This window comes from Lepus europaeus, chromosome 5, assembly GCF_033115175.1.
Source record: "Lepus europaeus isolate LE1 chromosome 5, mLepTim1.pri, whole genome shotgun sequence".
Taxonomy (NCBI): domain Eukaryota; kingdom Metazoa; phylum Chordata; class Mammalia; order Lagomorpha; family Leporidae; genus Lepus; species Lepus europaeus.
Genome location: NC_084831.1, coordinates 12,463,563 through 12,486,591, shown reverse-complemented (window position 1 = coordinate 12,486,591; position 23,029 = coordinate 12,463,563). Strand labels below are relative to the sequence as shown.

General features: G+C 62.1%; 1 protein-coding gene across 1 annotated transcript in view; it reads right to left on the bottom strand.

Moving 5' to 3' along the window:
- IGSF21 (immunoglobin superfamily member 21) overlaps positions 1–23,029 on the bottom strand; it is a 231,141-nt gene that overhangs the window by 32,187 nt on the left and 175,925 nt on the right. Inside the window, exon 4 of the mRNA XM_062193120.1 lies at positions 4,523–4,641. Within this exon, the coding sequence (XP_062049104.1) occupies positions 4,523–4,641 (119 nt within the window). The remainder of the gene's footprint in view (positions 1–4,522; positions 4,642–23,029) is intronic.

Sequence of the window (23,029 nt, the reverse complement as noted above, 5' to 3'; positions counted from 1 at the left end):
CAGGCCACCGTGTGACAGCTGAATGACAGGCATTCCAAGATTCGATACTGGGCTGTCCGGGTCAGGTGCCTGGGATCCGGGCCAGGTCTGCAGGCCTCTGAAGGCAGGGCTCCCTTCAGCAGGTCTGAGAGCTGCCGGGAGCCCTGGGCAGTCGTGGGTGACAGAGCCAAGCACGGCGACAGGGACGCACGCCGAGGGTCAGGAGGACAAGGAAGACCTCTCTGTACTCCAGACTCCCGAGGCCCCTGCAGTCAGCCAGCGCCTGTGCCGGGGGCTCTTGCGTGCCGGGGGCTCCTGGTGAGTTAGGGCTCCATCTTACCAAGGTGCCTGCTCTCGCCGTTCGGCCCCTCCCTGCCCACTGCATATTTTCATTACTTACGGCCATCCACTGCAGGGAGTTTTCTCCTGGGACTCAGGGCTGCTGGGAGGGGCACAAGCTCTGGCCAGGGCACACCTACTTCTGCCACTCACCAGGGTGAGTCCCTAAACCCTCAGAGCCTCCATTCTCTCATCTGTAAAATGGGACCAGCACTATGGTGCAGTGGGTTAAGCTGCAGCCTGAGACATCACCATCGCACATGGGAGCGCCGGTTCCAGTCCAGGCTGCTCTGTTCCAATCCAATTTCCTGCTACTGTGTCTGGGAAAGCAGTGGATGACAGCCCAAGTACTTGGGCCCCTGCCAGTCACGTGGGAGACCCAGGTGGGAGTTCCAGGCTCCTGGCTTCAGCCTGGCCAAGCTCCAGGCATTGCATCTATTTGGAGCCAATGGATGGAAGATCTCGCTCTCAATCTCTCTCTCCCTCTCCTCTCTCACCCCCTCTCAATCTGTCAAAGAAATAAGTAAATAAATCTTTAAAAAAATATAAGGGGTTGACCACTCCCACCTCAAGGCTCTCGTATAGGCCAAGTGATTAACCCTGGGCTGAGCACTGAGCACCCACTGCTAGGCAACAGGGAGGGTGACCTTGACTCTCAGCTATGGGTTGCAGGGCCCAGGCGGTGGCAGGGAAACCCTGGCCCTGGGCACTGTGGAGGGGCCGGAAGGGCAGCGGTTCTTGGTGGTGGGCGCTGGGGCAGGCTGTCGGGTCTGCACAACATTTAATTGATTGTAATAGAGCACCCTCAACATGCTCGCCCTACCAGCCTGCGCCCCAAGATGCACCTTGGCAATCCTCCCGTGACCGTGGCTAATGCGCTCCCGGGGCCCGGCACGCAGCTCTCCAATGGGCTTACAATTTATCGGCAGCCCGGATCCGAATGTGCAGCACGCACCCGTGGTGTCACCCAGGGGGCTCCCGCATGTCTTTCCCACCACGGTGCCGGATGTTATAGGCGTGAAATTACAGCGGCTCTCCCATTTGATCTCCACCCGGAGGCTCTGAACGTGGCCGCGTTAGAACGCGCTGGATGCCGACGCGGTCACGGCTGACTGGGGCGCTTGGCTCCGGCGGAGCTGCTCAGTGCTTTGATGCACGGGGGGCCGTGGGCCCCGCCTGCTCCTCAGCTCCCCCATCCTGGGAGCTTCTGGTTGACCCTCAAATTGGGGGTGGGCGTGTCTTTCCCCACTGATCACTGTCAGAGCTCTTGGGGTCCCTGGAAGCATAAAGGTCACCTCAGGGGTCAATGGCCTCCTGCAGAGGGCGGGTCCTGGAGTGAACACAAGCCGAGATAGCAGGCGCACTTGAAGGAGGGGGTCCGGGATGGTGAGGATGGGGGAGCACAATTTTTAAACCTGTCTAATCATGCCTAGATTTTTAAAAAATATTTATTTCAGGCCGGCGCCGCGGCTCACTAGGCTAATCCTCCGCCTTGCGGCGCCGGCACACCGGGTTCTAGTCCCAGTCGGGGCGCCGGTTCTGTCCCGGCTGCCCCTCTTCCAGGCCAGCTCTCTGCTGTGGCCAGGGAGTGCAGCGGAGGATGGCCCAAGTGCTTGGGCCCTGCACCCCATGGGAGACCAGGATAGGCACCTGGCTCCTGCCATCGGATCAGCGCGGTGCGCCGGCCGCAGCGCACCAGCCGCGGCGGCCATTGGAGGGTGAACCAACGGCAAAAGGAAGACCTTTCTCTCTGTCTCTCTCTCTCTCACTGTCCACTCTGCCTAATAAAAAATAAAAAAAAAATATTTATTTCAGAGGTAGATTTACAGAGAGAGGGAGAGACAGAGAAAAAGGTCTTCCATCCGCTGGTTCACTCTCCAAATGGCCACAATGGCCTGACTTGGGCCAATACGAAGCCAGGAGCTTCTTCCGGGACATGTGGGTGCAGGAGCCCAAACACTTGGGCCATCTTCTACTGCTTTCCCAGGCCACAGTAGAGAGCTGGATCGGAAGTGGAGCAGCCAGGACTCAAACTGGCACCCATATGGGATGCTGGCACTGCAGGTAGAGGCTTCGCTTACTATACCACAGCGCCAAAGTGCCATTTTTAAACCTTTCTAATCATGCCTGGATTTTAACTCACACGATGGCTGCCTGGCGGAAGACATACTGTTTTTGATTGGCGGGATTGTGCAAGGCCCTGGACCCAGAGCACCTGTCTCTGGATTGTCTCAGGTCTGGCCAGGTCTGTGCAACGGGCACAGTGGAGCCCCCCTCATGGGCAGAGGGGGACGATGGACTACGGGAGATGATGAGAGACCCTCCGTCGCCAGCCCCTCTGCCACCCCTGCTGCCCCTCACCCTTCCAGGCCTGGCTCCGTGACGGGCAGCCCCGGAGCAAGTCCGCTTCCCTCCTGAGCCTCAGTCTCCACCTCTGTGAATTGGGGAAACAGTGCTGTTGTCTCTTGGTGCTTCTGGGGCGTGGGTTCCAGGACTCCCATGGACACCAAAACCCACGGAGGCTCTGCATCAAGCGTGGTGTGTGTAGAAGCCACATGGGCGCTCCCGCACCGTGTGGGACCTCCCCAGCCGGCTTATCACGTCTCACGCACCGGGATGCTATGGGAGTGTTTGCTGTACTGAATCGTTTGGGGAATAATGACAGGAGAAAAAAAATCCATCTGTGTTTGGGGCCAACATGGGGTTTTTTCTAAATATTTTCAATTGACAGGTTCTGGGGTCATGGGCTGCAAACCCAGAGGTCTGAGACTGAACACGAGGGGCCGCGTTCAAGGTCAAAGCCCTTTGGAACTGGCCTCGTTGGGTCAGTGGGAGGAGTCACTGTCTTTATCACAGCTGGGCAGGCCCCAGCCCCTCTCCAGGCGCCCGGTGCCAGGACAGCAGACCTGCAGGGAGGAGGCCCGGGCATCGCTGCTGGGCGGAGTTTCGGCCATCCCTGCCGACCCCAGAAACAGTCCCGGGGCGGGGGAAGCCGGGCTCGCTGTGATGCGCATCACAGGCTTCTGTGTGCCTGGGGTGAACCCGGGGGAGAGAGTGGCCACGTGACCATGCCCAAGAGAGGGCCAAGAGGGGACAGTGACAACAGACACAGGGACGTCCGCCTCACTGAGCCTGTCTCCCAGGCCTGTTGCTGGGCTGGGGGCTTTGCAGGCTTTACTGCAGGGATCGGGGTCCTGATGGGGGTTTGGCCTGGGGAGGTTTTTGATTTCCCAAGACCCAGCAGCTTGCCTAGGGGCCTTTGTGTCCCCAGCAATGTCTGGGGATAGCAGGCTTTGTCTCCTTGGGAAGAGGAGTGGTCAGAAACCAGAGCGTGTGCAGAGCCCGGGTAGAGCCTTGCATCAGAGAGAGGGTCTGACAAGAAGAAAGACCTGGCAGGGGCTTCGAGAGCACACAGAGCAGCACCCCCGCTTCACAAACAGGGAAACTGAGGCCGGGGTCGGCTGCCCGGCCCCACGACGCAGCTGGCTGCAGACGGGCACTGCTATTGCTTTCTCTGCAACACAGACGCGTAAGTGAAGTCCTGGAGACCCAGCCCAGCCCGGACCACGCCCCAGCTCATCTCTGATCCTTTCCCAGCAGGAACCCCTGGCGGGGCGGGGGCAATGGTTCTGGGCAGCAGGTGCATGTGGCGACTGGGATGCCATCATACTCCCCGGGGAGACTCCCGAGTTGTCTTCCCCCAACTCCTCATGGGGGTTCACTGGCTTGGCTCATGTGGCCAAGCCTGGAGCTGGTTAGCCCATGCGTGGTCTGCGTGGCCTGCGCCCCACACCCATTGTACAGAAGTGGAAACCGAGGCCTCGACAGCTGGCTGCCCCCGCAGGAGCTCTCCAGCCTCCTGCAGTTCCTCATTCGTCCAGTCACCGCGTCACAGCCCCTCCCCAGCACGCAAGGGGGGAGGCCCAGCCCTGCCCTCACAGCTCCGGGTGCCGATGCTGGGAGATTCATGGAGAAAGGTCTCCTGGGTCCCCCCTTGGCACAGCCTGGGTGAGGGTGGGAAAGGGAAGACAGTCCTCTATCCAATGCAATAGGTGCTTTGGTGGGCAGTGCCCAAGATGGCCCCTCTGGGCACACCCTTGTGGACATACACGCACGCACCTACCCACACACGTGCACAATCACACACACACACACACACACGCCCACCTCCCTGGGTGACACGGAGGCTGGGGCCCTGACTCACCCATGACGTTGAGGAAGATGTTGCCGGATGCCAGGACCACCTTCTCCCTCGTGGCTCGGTCGTAGATGCCCACGTGGCACTCGTAGGGACCGTTGTCCGAGATCCGGACCTCGGGCAGCCTGAGGGGAGGCAGACAGGGTGAGGGCAGTCACCGTGGAGCTGGGGAGGCAGCGCAGGGGCCAGGTGGTCCTGGCGAGTGACCGCACGCAGGTGTGCTGGGCTGGGAGCAGGGGCAGCACTTAGGGAGCACCGTCTGTATACAGCTGCCCTGCTCGAAGGTGCAGAGGGAGCAAGTGTGGGCTGTGTGGCTAGCTGGAGTCAGACCTGTGTCCAGCGAGCTCTGAGCGGTTATGTAGCCTGCTGGCCTCCTTGCCCCGGGCCGGTTCTGTGCCCACTCCCAGGGTGCCATGAGGATGCTCCGTGTGAGGGGGTGGAGGGAACTGAGCACGTCACAGGCTCGCGGTGAGGCCGAATCCTGTCACCTGGCCGTCCTCCCTCCCTCCTCCCATTCCACAGACCTGGAGACTCAGGCCCCAGGGGAGCTGTGATGCCCCACCCCCACCCCGCTCCGCCCCAGTGCCGGGTGGCTGCTAAGAGCCTGGAAAGGAATGGGAACTCTTGGCTCCAGTTTGCCACTTTGTGCTCAGGCCTGGAGATGCTGAAAAGCAACACCGTAAAATTTCCGGCCCAGGGGAAGGAGGCGGGGAGGCGTCTGCAAGCCAGAGCGCATCTGAGCGGGGAGCCCGGAGCTCCGTCCTCACAAGGTGGTCAGGAGGGCTTCTCAGAGGAGGCGATCCCTGAACCCCATCAGACCTCCTCCTAGACTCTCCTCTAAAGGCCAGAGAGCAAATAGTGCAGGCTTTGTGGCCTTGTGGCCTCTGTGGCAACCACACCAGAGCCACCGCCGACAGCGGGCGCGTGAGTCGGCTTGGCGGTGTATGGTAAAGCTTTACTGAGGATCACGGAGGTCTGAATTTCCAATCACTTTCAGGTGCCATGACATTCTCTCCTGTTTCTGTCTTCCTCCAATAATCTGCGAATGCAAAGAACATTCCGGGAGCTGGTGTTGTGTTGTAGCTGGTGAAGCTGCCACCTGCAGTGCCCAAATGGGCATTGGTTCTAGTCCCGGCTGCTCCACTTCCAATCCAGCTCCCTGCTATGGCCTGGAAAAGCAGCAGAAGATGGCCTGAGTGCTTGGGCCCCTCCACCCACGTAGGAGATCCAGAAGAAGCTCCTGGCTCCTGGCTTCGGATTGGCCAAGCCATTGCGAGTGAACCAGTGGATGGAAGACCAATCTCTCTCTCTCTCTCTCTCTCTGACTCTGCTTTTCAAATAAATACAATAAATCTTAAAAACAAAATAAACAAACAAAAATTCTGGGTCCTCAAATTGTTAAAAAAAAAAAAAAAGACGATGCTTTGGATTTGGCCCCAGGGCTGTAGTTGACCACTCTCATTCTAGATCATCCTCCAGGGTTTACAGGGTCAGACTGTCGGGTAGGGAGTTAGAAATTAGCCTATGTGTGTGAAGGGGGTCTGAGGAAAGCAAGGTGCCTTGGTGAGGTAGCAGCGCCATCAGCAGCCTTAGCATCTGAAACACAGAGTCCCCCCAGACCCCATGACCTTCCAGGAGCTCCCACCTTCCCCCAAGGAGGGCACCCGAGGGGACTTCTCCGTGCCCGGTGCCAAGTGGGATATAACTGATAACCAACCGAATGACACCGGACAATCAAACCCGGGGAGGGGTGTCACCTATTTCACAAACTCTTTGTCCAGGAGAAGGGAGGGGGGGAAGCAGCGGGAAGAACTGGCCGCCTTTCCCTACCAGCCCCAGTCTGAGCACAGACGGCGCGCTCAGCTCCCCGCTCTCGGCTGAGCCGCCCACCTGGCCTGCCAGGTGCCTTCTCATCATTAAGGCACGGAGCCTCGCTGTCCCCGGGCGGAATGGCTGGGTGCGCTCGCAGATCCTGTCTGGAGAGGGACCCATCCGTTCTGACGCGTGCCTGGCCCATTGCACCTGGCTGCCGTGCGTCCCACTCCTGTCTGCCTCGCGTCTGAATTCTTTCTTGTACGAAGACGAGAGCTTGCTCCACTCCTCCCTGCTCACAAGACCATGCTGGAGAGAATCGGGCCACCCTTCTCTCTCCCTGGGAAAATGCAAACAGGTCAGCTCTTCCTGCCTCCCACGCTGAAGACAGCCCTGGCTGGCATCAGAGAGAACCAAGTTCAAGTTCTGCTTGTGCTATTTGAGAGCCGTGGGAGCTTGAGTGAGCCAAGAGCCATCTCCCTCTGAGCCTCCACTTTCTTATCTAAATGATGGAGTGGGGCAGGGCTGCAGGGATGGCCCAAGGTGGCCCATGGCAGCCAGGCCACCACCAGGCCACACCAGGAGGACGGAGGGGCCAGGAGGTCTCGCTTCCACACCCCAAGATACCCTGTGGGGACTCCTGGGAAGCAGGATGGGGACACTTTGGTGGGGAGGAGCCTTGGTCTTGAGTGGCAGCTCTGTTGCAGCCGGTTTCCAGTATATTCTGGCTACAACTTAGCCTTGCTGCAATGATCCGTTAGATCTTAGCAGGTCTCAAGTCACAGCATAAAAGCAAAGGAAGAAACCGGATTCCTTCCCTCCCCCCTCCCCCCTCCCCCACACCTGCTCAGCTGGCCCAGCAGCTCCAGCAGGGGCCACAGCTCAGGCTCTTGGGGGAGTGTCCCAGGCCTGCCCCTGTGACCCCAGGTCACTGCAGTCCACCTCCTCAGGCCCAGCCCTCGTCCTCGCCGCCGCCGGCTCCACTCTGAAGCCTCTCTTCCACCTGCTCTGCCGGAGCCACTTCCGGTCCTTTCTTCTCCCATGCAAGCTGTCCCCTCCCCCACCTGTCCTTATCCTCCTCTCCCTGTTTTCCTTATGACTCACGGTCGGTCCCCACCTCCCCACCCCCTCCTGCACCATTTCCCAGCCCCTTCCCTGCTGCTGGCTCCCTGCACGGAGCCCGCCCACATCACCCCTCTCAGCTCCCACCACTCGGCACCCACCAGCGCAAGCAGACAGGTACATTCCCTGAGCGTGCAGAGGCTCGCACGCGGTCCACGACGGTCATGGAAGGACCTCGGGGGCTTCTCATCTGGCAACTCTGCCGAGAAGACCCCCCCATTCTGGCAACTCTGTGGAGAAGACCCCCCCACGCCTCACCGCTCTCAGGAGCAGAGGGACAGCACCGGAGCCAGCGCCAGCGCCAGCGCCAGCGCGTGCAGCAGGGCAGGGCTCCCCCTTGGCAGTGGTGGTCTTTGTTTGTGACTCGGCCTCTTTGCCCGACGGTCACCCCGAGTGTCAGGCTTAGGCGACACTCCTAGGTGTCAACTGTTCAGGCTTCAGTGACTCCTGTGGGTGACAGGGGTGCAGGAGGCTTGTGTGGTGACAGCTCTACACAGAGGCTCAGGGCATGAGTACACGGCTGGACACGCACAGGTAACCCTGCCCCCGCCCGGGTGTGTCCATGGGGTAGCGACACAGGGCGCGGGGTCAGGACTCCCCGTGCTCAGAACGTGCCTGGGTGGCAGAGCATAAGCCATACGTTGTGTAGGTGACCCCACACAAGTGGCGCTGAAGACGGCTAAGGGGACACCTGCCCTGGGCAGCTCCCCCCGCGGGAGGACTTGCAGCCCTGGACACTCCCTGGCAGGGACCGCTGGCCCCGTGGCTGGCGCCGCTGCCTAACGCTCTGGGGTACCGTCCATGATGCCACACTCCCTAGTGTCGTTGTCCTGAGTGTCCCACCTCCTGCATGGTTCCTGGGTTACCTACTGCCCCACGCCTGGGCCTGCACGACTCTGGTCCCAGTCTCCACTGGCACAGCCTTTGCTCGCCTGGGGTGGGGAGGCAGAGGGCGTGCAGGGTTTTCTGCCACCACTAATCTCTCTCCTGATCCACTCGCCAGGTAGAACCCAGATCTTTTCAAATGCAAATGAGATGAATGGTTCTCCAGACCCAAATCCCTTCAAAGGCTTCTCTGTTCTCAAGATAAGCCCGCATCACCCTGGCCAGCACAGTTGGTTGTGTGCACCTCTCTGTCCAGTCTCCTCCCTCCCTCCCCCAGCCTCACTCATGCCATTCTCTCCTCCTTCCACGTGCCCAGCTCCTTTTTTGTGAAAAGACCATTTTTATTTTGAATAACCTTAGAGTTGCAGAACAGTTGGAAAGGCAGTGGAGAGCCCTGTCACCCTCGCCCGACTTCTCCCATAGTCACCGTCTTCCGTGAGCAGGTGCGACTCCTCCCCACCCCGGGGAAGGTTCTGGTTCTCAAATGCAGATCCAGCTCTGCCAGTCACAGCCTCGCTCGCTCCGAACCCAGGCGCCGTATCTCAGCGCCTCTGCCCGCGCTCCTGCCCCTCCAAGGTGGATTAAGCGGCCCCGAGAGTGGCTCTCCGCAGAACTGAGTGCATTGATCTGCACGCTGGAAGGAAGGCCTTCGGCAGAGAGCGGGGACCGTGGGGGCAGGGCCTGGAGGCCACTCTCATCCCAGTGGGCTGTGATCGATTGACTATTAATAACTGCCAAGGCTCCTGGGGAGAGCGGCGAGATCAGGACAGCTCTGGAGTGTACCCACCCCGAGCGCGGCTCTGCAGGGCAATCATGGTGTTCCTGTAGAGCTGGACACACAAGAGCGAGGGCCCCCCTGGCTGCCCGCCCTGGCCTGTGTGCCGCTGCCCACGTGAGGCCATGCCAGAGGCCAGGGCCGTGGGCCGACTACATCCTGCACGAGGATTTATGTGTGCTGTGTGCCTGTCCCAGCTGAGCCTTGGGGTGGGTGCTGAGATGCCAAGGGGTTGGTTCTTGGCCCTGTGCCTTTGCTTGCCTCCTTCTCCTGGAAGACCCTCTGGATTCACCAGACCCCAAGAGCTCCGGAGGTTCTACATTCAGGTGCCACCTTGGCCAGGCAGGCTGCTCTGACTACCCAGCCCTCTTCTAGTCTGAATTCCTCTGCACCTTCCCAGGGTACCAACCTGTCCAGATCGTGTTACTTTGTAACTTCTTTGTCTTCCCTCCCAGCTCCCGGAAGGCAAGTGCGGCCATGTGGCAGGTGCTCCGGGCTCTGACCCGAAGAGCCTGTGATGTAGGACAGGGCTGTTGGCTCCTCTGAGCTCTGATCCCCGCGTCTGATCAGTGGGGGCCACCTATGGAATTGCATTCATTTGGGGTGGGTGCTGTTACTTACAGAAATCTACAACGGGGGGACCTTGTCTTTTGTAGAATCTTTGCTATTCTCGTGCTATGTTCTGGCATCCTACAAAACATGCTCCAAGCTGTATTGTGTAACAACGACACTGTTGTCCCTCAAGTACAGATGAGGAGTCGGAACCACAGAGAGGAGATAACAGGGCCGGGGTCAGAGTGGGCAGGTGGGTGGCAGGATTGGAACCCAAGCCCGACAGGTGCCTGAGGTCCTGCAGGCTCTCTGCTCCCTCAGCCCCCTCCCCTTTTCCAGCAGGTTCTGTTGAGCTCCCTGGCACCCTGGGGTTTCTCCTCTTGGCCTCCTCACCTGTCTGGGTGATGAGAGCCGCGTGCCTCCTCCCTTCTGGGAGGAACAGGACGGCCTTGGATTGCCCTAAATCCCCACATTTCTGATGACCGGGGTTCGCACACTCTCCACCCAGACAAGGTTTTCCAGTCTCCCATCACTCCCTGCTCTCTTCCGGGCTCCGTCTTTCCACACGCACGATCGGGGAGCGTGGCTGGGAAGGAAGACTTTCCCGGGATTGCTGGGGAGCCAGGAGCCCCTGTGTTTGACTTGTTCTGAGAACGGAAGCCTACATGAACTTGAACATGAACATGAACATGAACATGAACAAGCCCATGCGCTGGGACCTGAACCTGGCACGCGGCAGGCGCTCGGCGGTCTCTACCCTCCGTCACAAATTGATCCAAGGTTTACAGCAGATCACTCAGGGCCTCTCACACACCAGGCACTGCTTTCAGCAGAGTCTGTAACCACAAACCGTGGGGCCGCCGTCACGGTGCAGGTCAGCATCCCATATCGGAGCGCCGGTCCTAGCCGCTCCGTGTCCCATCTAGCTTCCTGCTGACGCGTTCCCGGGAGGGAAGGCAGCAGAGGATGGCCTGAGGGCGTGGGCCCTCTGCCACCCATGAAGGACCCACGCCACCCACGGACGGAGTTCCTGGTTCCTGATTTCAGCCTGGCTGTTGTGGGCATTTGCAGAGTGAACCAGAGGATGGACGCTCGCTCTCTCGCTCTCTCGCTCTCTCGCTCTCAGTCTCGCTCTCTCTCTCTCTGCCTTTCAAATAAACGCCAACACAAATCCGAGGAACAACAGACAAGCAGCGCTTCTGAACGGCCACATTGCAAAGGCGCCTTTTCTGTCCGCAAAGCAGCTCCCTCCTTCTTAGAGGGAGGGGTGGACGTTACCCTACCCCTGGATCAGGGTCACCAGAACCAACGCTAACCTCACCCTGCCGGGGCTTAGGGGTTCTGTGCTGCGTTGGCCTAGTTGGCTCTGACCGCGAGGGGCTCCTGGGACCCTTGCCTCTGTGGGGGTGTGTCCCGGATGTGTCTCTTGCCTGCTCAAGGCTGAGTCGACTGCACATACTCGAGGCCGACACATTTGATGACTTGGCAGATCGGAGTCAGCGCTAGGATCAAGCTGACGAACAGACCCATGCCCCGCCTCCCATTGATCCACTTCCCCTCACTGGTCTGCCGGCTGTCGCTCCGTGTGCTAGGATTTAGAGGTGGTATCACAGGACACATACAATTCTTGTTTGGTTTCCTCCGCTCATCCACACTATTCTTTGATGCGATCGCCCTAGTCAGGAGCTCGTCCCTCCGTCTGGCTGCGTGGAGGCACCACATCCTGTCCACCCACGCACCTGCCCAAGCTGCTGTGAACGAGTGCAGACCCGAGCTGTCACTTCTCTTGGGTGGCAAGACTGGGCGCACGCTCAACCGTGCAGGACGCTGTCCAGCTGTTTTCTAAAGTGATTGGATGAGGCTACTACCATGGCCTGCTACGCTGCTTTGTCCTTTTGTGCACACCGCTCAGGGGCCTTCTGCGAGAAGTGTCGCACCCCGCGCACCAACCCCGCCACCCTCAAACCTATTCCTGGCGCTGCACCCACTCTGCAGTATGCCTCCAGCCACGTGACAGGTCCTGTTGGAATTGCAAGGCTGGAACTGTGTGTGCAGTGTGGACTCCCGGGCTCGGGGTGGCAGGCGGGCGGTGTATTTCTCTATGAGAAGAGCCCGTGTGACTTCTGGGTGGGACCCTCAGGCCCGACACCTGCACGCTTCCTCCTTCCTTCCCATGCCTCTGCTCAGTCCAGAGCCACTCCTGTCCCTCCCTTGCCCAGCCTGCTGCCAGCATGTCCCCATGACCAAAGGCCCTGGCAGGTCCCCTCCCTGCCAACGTAAAAGCCTTCTGTGGCTTTCACACACTGGGGGACTGAGCCCAGGCTCGGTGTGACAGCGAGCTCCGATCTGGCCGGGATCCGGGAAGGGGGACGAGGGGGCAGGCGGCGGGAGGTGAACCGCGGTGGCCTTGCGTCTCTCGCCAACACGGAACAATGGAACGGGCAGCCTCTTCATGATCAAACCGCCATCATCCAGCCTAGTTCAAAAGCGTTTTGTAATTCCAGCGCCCTCATTTATATACACACAGGGCCTCACTGCGGGCGAGCGAAGAAGATTCCAGGTAGCGATTGGTCCTCGGAGGCCTGGCTTTAATGAAGAGATGAGAGAGCCGTTTCGTTTGTGGAGCCATTGTCTGCGCGGAAACGGAGCTTCTAAGGGGCCAGCGAGAGTCCGATCACGCAGGCAGGTTACACAGTGCCCCCCGCGAGCTCGTGCCCTCATTCCCCCTGGAAGCATCCCGAACGTGAAGTCATGGAGCCTCTCTGATTGGCTGCCCCCCCCCCAGGCCCCAGCCTTGTTGCTCCCTCCCTCCAACACCTGCTCCCACCCCCCACCACCAAGTTCAGGGTCACGCCTGCCTCCCGATGCTGGGGCACCATGTGCAGAACGCCTGCTCTGCCTCGGCTGGGCTCGTAAGAACGGCCGTAAACTCTCGGCAGCCCTGGGTGCTGTTGGATGCTTGCTAATAAGACACTTGGAGAAGGTTTGTGCTCCCTGGAAAAAGGGTGGCACCACGGGGAGAGGAGCGATCTCCCCTCCCCCTCCTCACTGCTGTGTGATTCTCAGAGCCGGCTCCGAGCTGGCGGGTGGCTCAGGTCAGCCAAGAGGATGCTGGTGTTCGCTCTCGCTGCTGTCAGCCAACCCCACTCGCACTCTCGGGCTCTCAGCCCTTCCTTCTTCACCATCTGTCTCCCCCTGCCTGCTCCACCAGACTGGGCGCCCCCTTCCCCTGGCTTCGCCGCCCCCAAAGACCAGAGCCAGAGCCAGGAGGGGGCTGTCAGCACGGGGGAGGTGCCTCGTGATGGGACTCGGCTGAGGGCACCCTTCACAGCTCTGCAGGGCCCTTTCGACCACCAGGGGCTGCCACAGTTGGTCAAGCCAGGCGTGGCCTCCACCACACCCCTCCACGCTGGCTCACCCCCAGCCTCCGTCTCCACCCTCCTGAGCCCTGCCCTGCACCTGAGCCCTGCTCCATCCTCCATCTCTCCTGCCTTGCCAGAGCGGGGTCCACCCTCAAGCTCAGCCCAGGAGGGGGACCCAGAGCGGATCCCGAGGGAGTCGTCTTGGACTTGTGGGTGTAACTCAGCTACACACGTCTGGGCTGGTGGGACCTCAGCCAGCCTGGCCAGGGGTGCCCGGCAGAGCTGGGGGACCTGCCTGGGAAGAGCGCCTTCCCAACATCAAGGAACTGGTGACCCAGGTGCAAGCCCCTCCCCGCCTGCTGGCTGAGCCCTGCAGTTCCTCCCCCAGCAAGCCCTCCACAGGGGTCCCCGAGGAGACCCTCCCCTGGGGAAGCAATGGACACAGGGGACTCCCGCAAGCGGCGGGCCCGCCCTACGGGCACGGGAAGGATGCAGGCGACCTTTCTGCTCTTGTAGCAGCGCGCCCAGCGCAGCCTGGACGCTTCCCCTGGGCTGTCTGGGATTTTCCTGGTTTCAGCACTGAAGGACTGCGTGGTTCCCCCGGACAAATGGGAATGCACAGTGGCTCACCTGGCACTTAACAGGCAAGAGAGCAGAGAAGTGAGTTGGCCAAGGCCAGCAGCAGGTCTCAGAGGGGAAGCTGGGCCACCTGGGCCAGGGGGGACCCGCCCAGGGTTCTGGGACACGGGCTAAACAGCTCCCCCTACAGGTGGCGTGAGGAGCGGCGCTCGTGGCAGTAGGCGCTCCGTGGACTGCAGCTGTGGTTGTAGCATGAGTTGGGGCCTGAACGAGACAGAAATAGGAGGGGATTTCAAGAGCTTCGTGGGAAAATGGAATTAAAAGAGAAGCTTCTTTTTGTGCAAAATTTTTCAAGGTCCACATAGATGAAGGGAATTCAGAAGGTTCATGAAAAACGAGGATGGAAAAGTTATGCACGGATTCCCGAGCGTTTTTGCACCAAAATGCACTTTTCTTTTGATTCTCTTTTCCACGATGGTTTGATGTTCCAGAGGTCTGGGGGCCTCGCCCAGGACCCCCCCCCCCCAAGACAAGAGTCTGGTCCATCCTGGCCTGGAGGGCTCAGCTGGAAGCAGAGGAGTGGCACCTGGTAGGGGCACTAAGGTTGTGTGGGGGAAGGGCATGGGGTGGGGCAGTGCCCGGCAGGGCCCAGAGCCGCCAGTTCCTTCCGCTCCTGTGTTTCCTCTGTCTGGACCCTTCATCTGAGGCATTTAAAAACCTGTGAGTGGTGCTGGGCGCAGTGGGAAAATCCGCCTTGTGCAGCGCCGGCATCCCACATGGATGCCTGTTCGAGTCCTGGCTGCTCCACTTCCGATCCAGCTCCCTGCTAATGCACCTGGGAAAGCAGTGGAGGATGGCCCAAGTGCCTGGGCCCCTGCACCTTCATGGAGACCCAGATGAAGCTCCTGGCTTCAGCCTGGCTCTCTCTTCTCTCTCTCTCTAACTTTGCCTTTCAAATGCATAAAATAAATCTTATGGTGACCCCCTTTCAACCTGAACACGCCTGGTTTCTATAACAGCTGGCAAGGGCAGGACTGTGGAGGCGGGGGAGGCGGGGGATGTCACAGAACAGGCAGCCCCCAGTCTCCTAGCCTGGCCCCTGGGGGTGAAGACCCTCATCAGCGGTCTGGGTGGTCCATGCGACCTCAGACACGCCACGGGCCTCTCTCGCACCTCAACTTCTGCGTCACGTCTTGAGGCCTTGGGCGGCAAAGTTCGAACTCGGTCGCTAGGGTCCCAGGTCAAGGCCCCTTACTCCTGCCCGGAGGGGCCAGCTCTGGCTTACCAGTGGCACAGCAAGACGCCTCTTAGAAATCAGATTTTATTTTCCCGACACAGGAAACCCAGACAGCCTGGCCTGGGCGCCCCACGTCACCCACGCCCAGGAAGTTGGTGCTGGGACTGGGGCGGTGCCCGGCCCGGGGTGGAGGACCTCGCGCTCGGGCCTGCCCACCCTGTCCCTGCTGCCCTCAGCCTCCCACCCCCATCTCTGCCCGCTGGCCTCCTCCCTCTGACTTTCTGCCCACTGCTTCCTGCACAACTGGCCCATTCTGGTTCCTGCCGCCCCCCTCCCCCACCCAGCCTTTCTCTCCCAGCCCCTCCCCCCAGCCTTTCTCTCCCAGCCCCTGCTGCTGCCATGGAAACCTCCCCCTCCGGGCCTCCCTGAGGGCCCTGGTCCCTCACTGTCAGCCGCTCCACCCAGGCTCTGGGGTGGGAGGCGCCAAGGGTCAGCGTTCAGGGTGCACCTGGGCTCCCTGGAAAAAGACAACAGGCGGCAGGAACTAGAAACCAGGCAGCGGGAAGTCAGGCCCAGGACACGGGCAGCGAGGACGCGTCGGGGGCTGAGCTCGCCGGCTCCGTTCTGTCCACGCCATCGCTGTGTCGTCCCAGGAACACTGCCTCTGCCTGGCTGTGCTGCCGGCCGGGGCGACCGCTGGCAGGAGGGCCCCCCAGGCGTCCTCTGAGCGCGGCCGTGCCCCTACGGTGTGCAAGGCCACGCTTAGGTCACTCGCCCTTGCGATTCCAGGGACCAAGACCTCTGCCGCTGCCAGCGGTCCACAGCGCTTGTTCAGCGCCCCCAGGCCTGCCCCAGGCAGAGAGAACGCGGCTCCCTGTGCCTCTCCGATACCCTGGCTTCCACCTGCCGTCCTGGAGCATGCGCGGAAGTCAGTATCTCTGCCTCAGTTTCCCCATCTGTAAAACCCGCCCATCTTCACAGGAACCCCGACGTGGGTGTCGCTGTCATCCAGTTTCACAGGGGAGACGGAGCAGAGGGAGGCAGGTTATCACGTGTGGCCTGGGGTCACCCAGGCAGGGGACATTGAAGCTGGGGCCTGAGCCCTGGCAGCCTGGCTCCCGGGGTGACCCGGTGGCCGCCGGAGTGCGTCTCTCGGGGCCCCTGCATTCCAATGTGGCCGCGCCGACATGGTGGTGTGGGGAGGCGGGGCCCTGGGTGGGTGGGGGCTCGGGGCCCTGTGAGGACCCAGCGCTTCCTGGCTCACAGAGGAAGACGGCGGATGGCTCAGAAGGGGCCCAACAGACAGCGCCTTGACCTTGGACTCCAGCGATCACGTCTGTCGTGCGCGCGCACCTGCTTCACTCTCACGGCAGCCTGAACCGACCAAGGCTAAGGACTGGCCAGGCCCGTGGGGTTTGGAGGTGGGTGCAGCCCACAGCGCCCCGCGGGGCCGGAGCACGGGAGGCCACGCCCTTCGGCCACGGTCCGAGCAGGGGGTCAGAAAGGAGGCTCCCAGAGCCGCGACGCCCCAGCAGCCGAGGGCCCCAGCTGCCCCCAGCACTGCACCCCGAGTGCCCCCCACCCCGCCTGGGGAGACCGGAAGCACGAGGCTCGCTGAACACACGGGGGAACAGAGCCCCATCCAGGACAAGCAGTTTGGCCGAGGTCAGGCGGCTGCTTCCCGGGGGCAGGAGCCCAGGTCCGTGTGGCCCCAGGCATCCTTGGAGAGGACAACACCCCAGAGCCCGGCTGCCGGTCTCGCTCCTCCGGGCAGGGCAGGGGCGGCAGAGCAGCCGCGAGCTCTGGGCTCGGGCAAAGCACGCGTCCCCTCTCCCCGGGCGCCGCAGCCGGGCCGCCGGGGCCGACCCCGCCGGGCCGACCCCGCCGGGCCGACCCCGGGCCTCCCCTGCCTCCCCTGGGCCCAGCTGAAAGCCGCCTCGCAGATCGCGCCCACAGCTCCCTCTCCAGGCGCTTACACCGGCCCGCCCGCCCGGAGCCCGGCCTTCCAGGTGAGCGCTCCCAGATAGGGCAGGCCGAGTAGCGCCCCGACCGGGCCACGCGGGCTCCCGGACCCCCGGCCGGCTGCTCCCGTCGGCCTCGCTGTCAAACGCCGGGACGCTGCCGGCCCCAGGCCATCGGCCTTCGGCTCGGTGGGCTCGGCGCTGGGCCCCCTGCCAGGGCGCCCTGGACCTGGAGGCGGCCTGCCCCTGCTCCTCTCTCCCAGCTAGTGAGCACCTGCCGTGTGCGGGCCTGGCCCGGGTGAGGGCCAGCCGGAGCGGGGGCCACACTCAGCGCAGGCCTCGGCCCCCGGGAACGCAAGGACCGGCAGGAGGGGTGCTGGGTGCAGCCGGGCGGTCAGGGCAGGCTTCCCGGAGGAGGCGTCCCTGGGGCTGCGAGCTGGAGGGGGCGAGCGAGGCAGGGCGCCACGCGACGTCCGGCAAAGCCGACACCTACGGACCGGACCGCCGTGGACGTCGCGAGTCACGGGTGCCTCCGTCAGCCCCGGGGACTCCTCGGAGCGACTCGCGAGGCCAGCAGCGGGATGTCGGGGACAGCGACGCAGCCAGGGCTCAGGGGCAGAGGCGAGGCCTCGTCCGCGCAGCGCAGCCGCCGTTCTTCCTACGGGGACCCGGGCCGGGCACCCCGAGTCCGCGAGCTCCACATCCACAATGGCTGCCTCTGCTGGACACCCCTGCGACCCAGGGGGCCATGTGACCGAGTCCTGCGACTGAAAGACTACACTTCCCAGACACCCCTGCGGCAGAGGTGGCCATGTGACCGAGTCCTGAGAATGAAAGACTACACTTCCCAGACACCCCTGCGACCCAGGGGGCCATGTGACCGAGTCCTGAGGATGAAAGACTACACTTCCCAGACACCCCTGCGGCAGAGGCGGCCATTGACCGAGTCCTGAGGATGAAAGACTACACTTCCCAGACACCCCTGCGGCAGAGGTGGCCATGTGACCGAGTCCTGAGAATGAAAGACTACACTTCCCACACACCCCTGCGGCAGAGGCAGCCATGTGACCGAGTCCTGCGACTGAAAGACTACACTTCCCAGACACCCCTGCGGCAGAGGCGGCCATGTGACCGAGTCCTGAGGATGAAAGACTACACTTCCCAGACACCCCTACGGCAGAGGCGGCCATGTGACCGAGTCCTGCGACTGAAAGACTACACTTCCCAGACACCCCTGCGGCAGAGGCAGCCATGTGACCGAGTCCTGCGACTGAAAGACTACACTTCCCAGACACCCCTGCGGCAGAGGCGGCCCTGTGACCGAGTCCTGAGGATGAAAGACTACACTTCCCAGACACCCCTGCGGCAGAGGCAGCCATGTGACCGAGTCCTGCGACTGAAAGACTACACTTCCCAGACACCCCTGCGGCAGAGGCGGCCCTGTGACCGAGTCCTGCGAATGAAAGACTACACTTCCCAGACACCCCTGCGGCAGAGGCAGCCATGTGACCGAGTCCTGCGACTGAAAGACTACACTTCCCAGACACCCCTGCGGCAGAGGTGGCCCTGTGACCGAGTCCTGAGAATCAAAGACTACACTTCCCAGACACCCCTGCGGCAGAGGAGGCCCTGTGACCGAGTCCTGCGAATGAAAGACTACACTTCCCAGACACCCCTGCGGCAGAGGCAGCCATGTGACCGAGTGCTGCGACTGAAAGACTACACTTCCCAGACACCCCTGCGGCAGAGGCGGCCCTGTGACCAAGTCCTGAGAATCAAAGACTACACTTCCCAGACACCCCTGCGGCAGAGGCGGCCCTGTGACCGAGTCCTGCGAATGAAAGACTACACTTCCCAGACACCCCTGCGGCAGAGGCAGCCATGTGACCGAGTGCTGCGACTGAAAGACTACACTTCCCAGACACCCCTGCGGCAGAGGCGGCCCTGTGACCGAGTCCTGAGAATCAAAGACTACACTTCCCAGACACCCCTGCGGCAGAGGCGGCCCTGTGACCGAGTCCTGCGAATGAAAGACTACACTTCCCAGACACCCCTGCGGCAGAGGCAGCCATGTGACCGAGTGCTGCGACTGAAAGACTACACTTCCCAGACACCCCTGCGGCAGAGGCGGCCCTGTGACCAAGTCCTGAGAATCAAAGACTACACTTCCCAGACACCCCTGCGGCAGAGGCGGCCCTGTGACCGAGTCCTGCGAATGAAAGACTACACTTCCCAGACACCCCTGCGGCAGAGGCAGCCATGTGACCGAGTCCTGCGACTGAAAGACTACACTTCCCAGACACCCCTGCGACAGAGGTGGCCCTGTGACCGTGTCCTGAGAATCAAAGACTACACTTCCCAGACACCCCTGCGGCAGAGGCGGCCCTGTGACCGAGTCCTGAGAATGAAAGACTACACTTCCCAGACACCCCTGCGGCAGAGGCGGCCATGTGACCGAGTCCTGCGACTGAAAGACTACACTTCCCAGACACCCCTGCGACCCAGGGGGCCATGTGACCGAGTCCTGAGGATGAAAGACTACACTTCCCAGACACCCCTGCGGCAGAGGCGGCCATTGACCGAGTCCTGCGACTGAAAGACTACACTTCCCAGACACCCCTGCGGCAGAGGCAGCCATGTGACCGAGTCCTGCGACTGAAAGACTACACTTCCCAGACACCCCTGCGGCAGAGGCGGCCATGTGACCGAGTCCTGTGAATGAAAGACTACACTTCCCAGACACCCCTGCGGCAGAGGCAGCCATTGACCGAGTCCTGCGAATGAAAGACTACACTTCCCAGACACCCCTGCGGCAGAGGCGGCCATGTGACCAAGTCCTGTGACTGAAAGACTACACTTCCCAGACACCCCTGCGGCAGAGGTGGCCATTAGACCGAGTCCTGAGAATGAAAGACTACACTTCCCACGCACCCCTGCGACCGAGGGGGCCATGTGACCGAGTCCTGCGAATGAAAGACTACACTTCCCAGACACCCCTGCGGCAGAGGCGGCCATTGACCGAGTCCTGCGAATGAAAGACTACACTTCCCAGACACCCCTGCGGCAGAGGCGGCCATGTGACCGAGTCCTGAGGATGAAAGACTACACTTCCCAGACACCCCTGCGGCAGAGGCGGCCATTGACCGAGTCCTGCGAATGAAAGACTACACTTCCCAGACACCCCTGCGGCAGAGGCGGCCATGTGACCGAGTCCTGAGGATGAAAGACTACACTTCCCAGACACCCCTGCGGCAGAGGCGGCCATGTGACCGAGTCCTGCGACTGAAAGACTACACTTCCCAGACACCCCTGCGGCAGAGGCGGCCATGTGACCGAGTCCTGCGACTGAAAGACTACACTTCCCAGACACCCCTGCGGCAGAGGCGGCCATGTGACCGAGTCCTGCGACTGAAAGACTACGCTTCCCAGACACCCCTGCGGCAGAGGCGGCCATGTGACCGAGTCCTGAGGATGAAAGACTACACTTCCCACGCACCCCTGTGGCAGAGGCGGCCATTGACCGAGTCCTGCGGATGAAAGACTACACTTCCCAGACACCCCTGTGGCAAGGGCAGTCATGTGACTGAGTTCTGGCCAAAGGGATGTCCTAGAAAGTTATGAACACTTCCTATAGGTCCTTTCCTTCCTCTTCCGGTTTCCTACTGGCTGGAATGTAGACGTAATGGCTGGAGCTGGAGCAGCCTTCTTGTGCTCACGGAGTCCCTGAGCATGGTTACCATGAAACATGGGAGGGAAGAAGTCCCTGACAGCACAGAGCCCCCCTGCGCTCCAGCCAGGCCCCTGGACTCGGAGGAAACTTTCACCCCGTTGAAGACGCACCTCCTGCGTTTAGCCGCTGCCCGAGGCCCGAGGCGAGTCTGAGCTGTGCAGTCCGGGGGTGGGGGCAGGCTGAGGTCGCTCCAGCCGCCCTGTAGACAGCCGAACCCTGGAAACAGCCAGTGGCAGGGCCACCACCTCAGCTTTTAACGAGAAGTCGCCAGCACAGATGTGGACCTGGAGCCTCCTACGTCCAAGTCTGATCCGTGGAAGAGGCTTGTTAACTAAAAGTCCGTGTGGGCCCACGGCCTGTGCGCCCCGGCTTGTGAGGCCAGGGCCTCGCGGGACAGCGGCGCCCACGTCTGCCGCGGGGGCTCCTGGCTGCGCCCCAAGGCCAGCACAGAAACGGGCCCGGGAGCCACCCCGGCCGCCCCGGCCCCGCAGAGTGAGCGGGGCCTTGGCGGGCTCTGCGTGGACAGACGGACGCGGCGCCGCCCACTCGAGTCTCCACCCCCGAGCCCCCGCCACCCCTTGGCAGGCTCTGCGTGGATGGACCGCGCCCATGGCCCCACGGAAGGCCTTCAGTGCCCCGCCCGACGCGGGCACCTGCCTGAACGCTGCAGAGACAGGGCGAGGGCAGGGACACGGGCCTGGCCGCCCGGCTCTGGCCTCGACTGCTCCGCTCTGCAGCTGGGTGCCATGGGTGCCAGCCACCCCGCCAGCTCTGCCTCTACCCCCCCCCCCCCCCAAGCTCGGGGTCACAGCGCCATCGTCCCTGCGGCCTGGAGCGCCTTGGTCCGTGCGCGCCCCGGAGCTGCATGGCACCAGCAGGGCTCCGGCGCTGGCCCTGGGCTGCTCTTCCAGCCGCCGGCTCTCCTGTGCGGCTCGTGGAGGGGGCGCGGCTTCCTGCCCAGAGACCGGGTGGGGGCGGGGACACGGACACGCAGGAAGAAGGGGTGGGTGCTGCGGCCGACCGCTCACGCCAGTGCTGAGCGACCACGTTTCCAGACGTGCGCAGAGCCCAGGCCTTGTCCTGGCTCCCCGCTCTCTCCAGTCCGGTGGTCTTGATCTTGGGGCTAAGGTCGGGCTTCCACGGGGGTACTGCGGCTCCGTGGCCAAGAGCGCAGGTGGTGGCGTCCAGTGGGCCTGGGAAGAAGTCCTGGCTCTGCCCCAGGGGAGCTCTGTGGTGTGGCTGGGTGCCTGAGCTCCCCAGGCTTACGTCTCCCAACCTGGAAAATTCGGCCCACGGCGTCCGTCCCGCAGATGGTCGGGGAGTGGGGCCACAGCAGGGAAGGACGGACTGTCCTCTCCCCGGCACAGACTGGAGCAGGGACCGCGCTGCTCCCGAGGAGTTGGCGTGAGCAATGCCAAGCACCAGCCAGCGAGACGTGAGGGTGCTGAGCACCGAGCCCAGCGCCTCGGACTCCATGAGGCCGCAGGGACAGGCCGTGGGGGACAGGGCTGTCACTCACTCCCGCCCAACCAAAGGGCGGGCCCTCTCCTTAACCTTGGCCTCCTGAGCCAGTCGAGCACCTTGAACTTGGTCAGCCACCCGTGCGTGCCGGATGTCCAGTTGTTGAACGAGAGCAGGGAACTGCCGATGGCCCTGGCATTATCCGTACCCTGCCACTTTGCAGGGGGGAACACTGAGGCCCAGAGACTCCAAGCCACCCACCCAGGGTCACACTGAAAGGACGATGCCACGACCAACGCCAGAGGCAAGGCCAAGCCAGAGTCACATCTCGAAGGAACGGGGGTCTCTGGAAGGGACCACGGCCGGCGCTCAGGGACGGGGTGAGGCTGGCGACCTGCTTAGGGAATGGAGGCGGCGGTGACCGGGCACAAGCAGCGCGGGAGCTGCCCACACCCGAGCCGCAGGTCAGAGAGCGGCGCTGGTCAAGACCCCCAAGTCCCCACAAAGGGGAGGAACCGGGAGCACGGCTGTTTCCGGAAGGCCCTGGGGACCTCGCCCCCAGCAGCAGGAGAAACTCCGCCCCCTACAACTCAGCTCAGGGGCCCGATCCTCGTGGCCATGGCCGTGCTGGGACGCGGGGGACAGGATGGCAGCTCCGTTCTGACGGGGTCCAAGGTCCCCAGCACCCCTCCAGCCCTCCTGCCTCATTGCCCGGCAGAACCAGGACTGGTGACCGGCAAGGGCCAACAACCCCGGCCGGCCTCTGTCACCTCTCTGTCACCCCTCTGTCACCCCTCTGGCTTGGGGCTGGCTCTGAGTCCAGGTTTCCCATCAGGGGCTTTGATTGTGGGAAGTGAGCTTGAGCGGCGAGCGGGAATCCCTGGAGCCCGGCTGTGGCTTGGTGCTCCTATCCTGACAAACATCGAGTGACTTTTCTGCACCAGGCACCATGCTGGGGTCTCCACACAGGGTCTTATTAAACAAACAGCACATTCATTGATCCATCCCCCACCCAGCCATCCATCCGTCCCCCACCC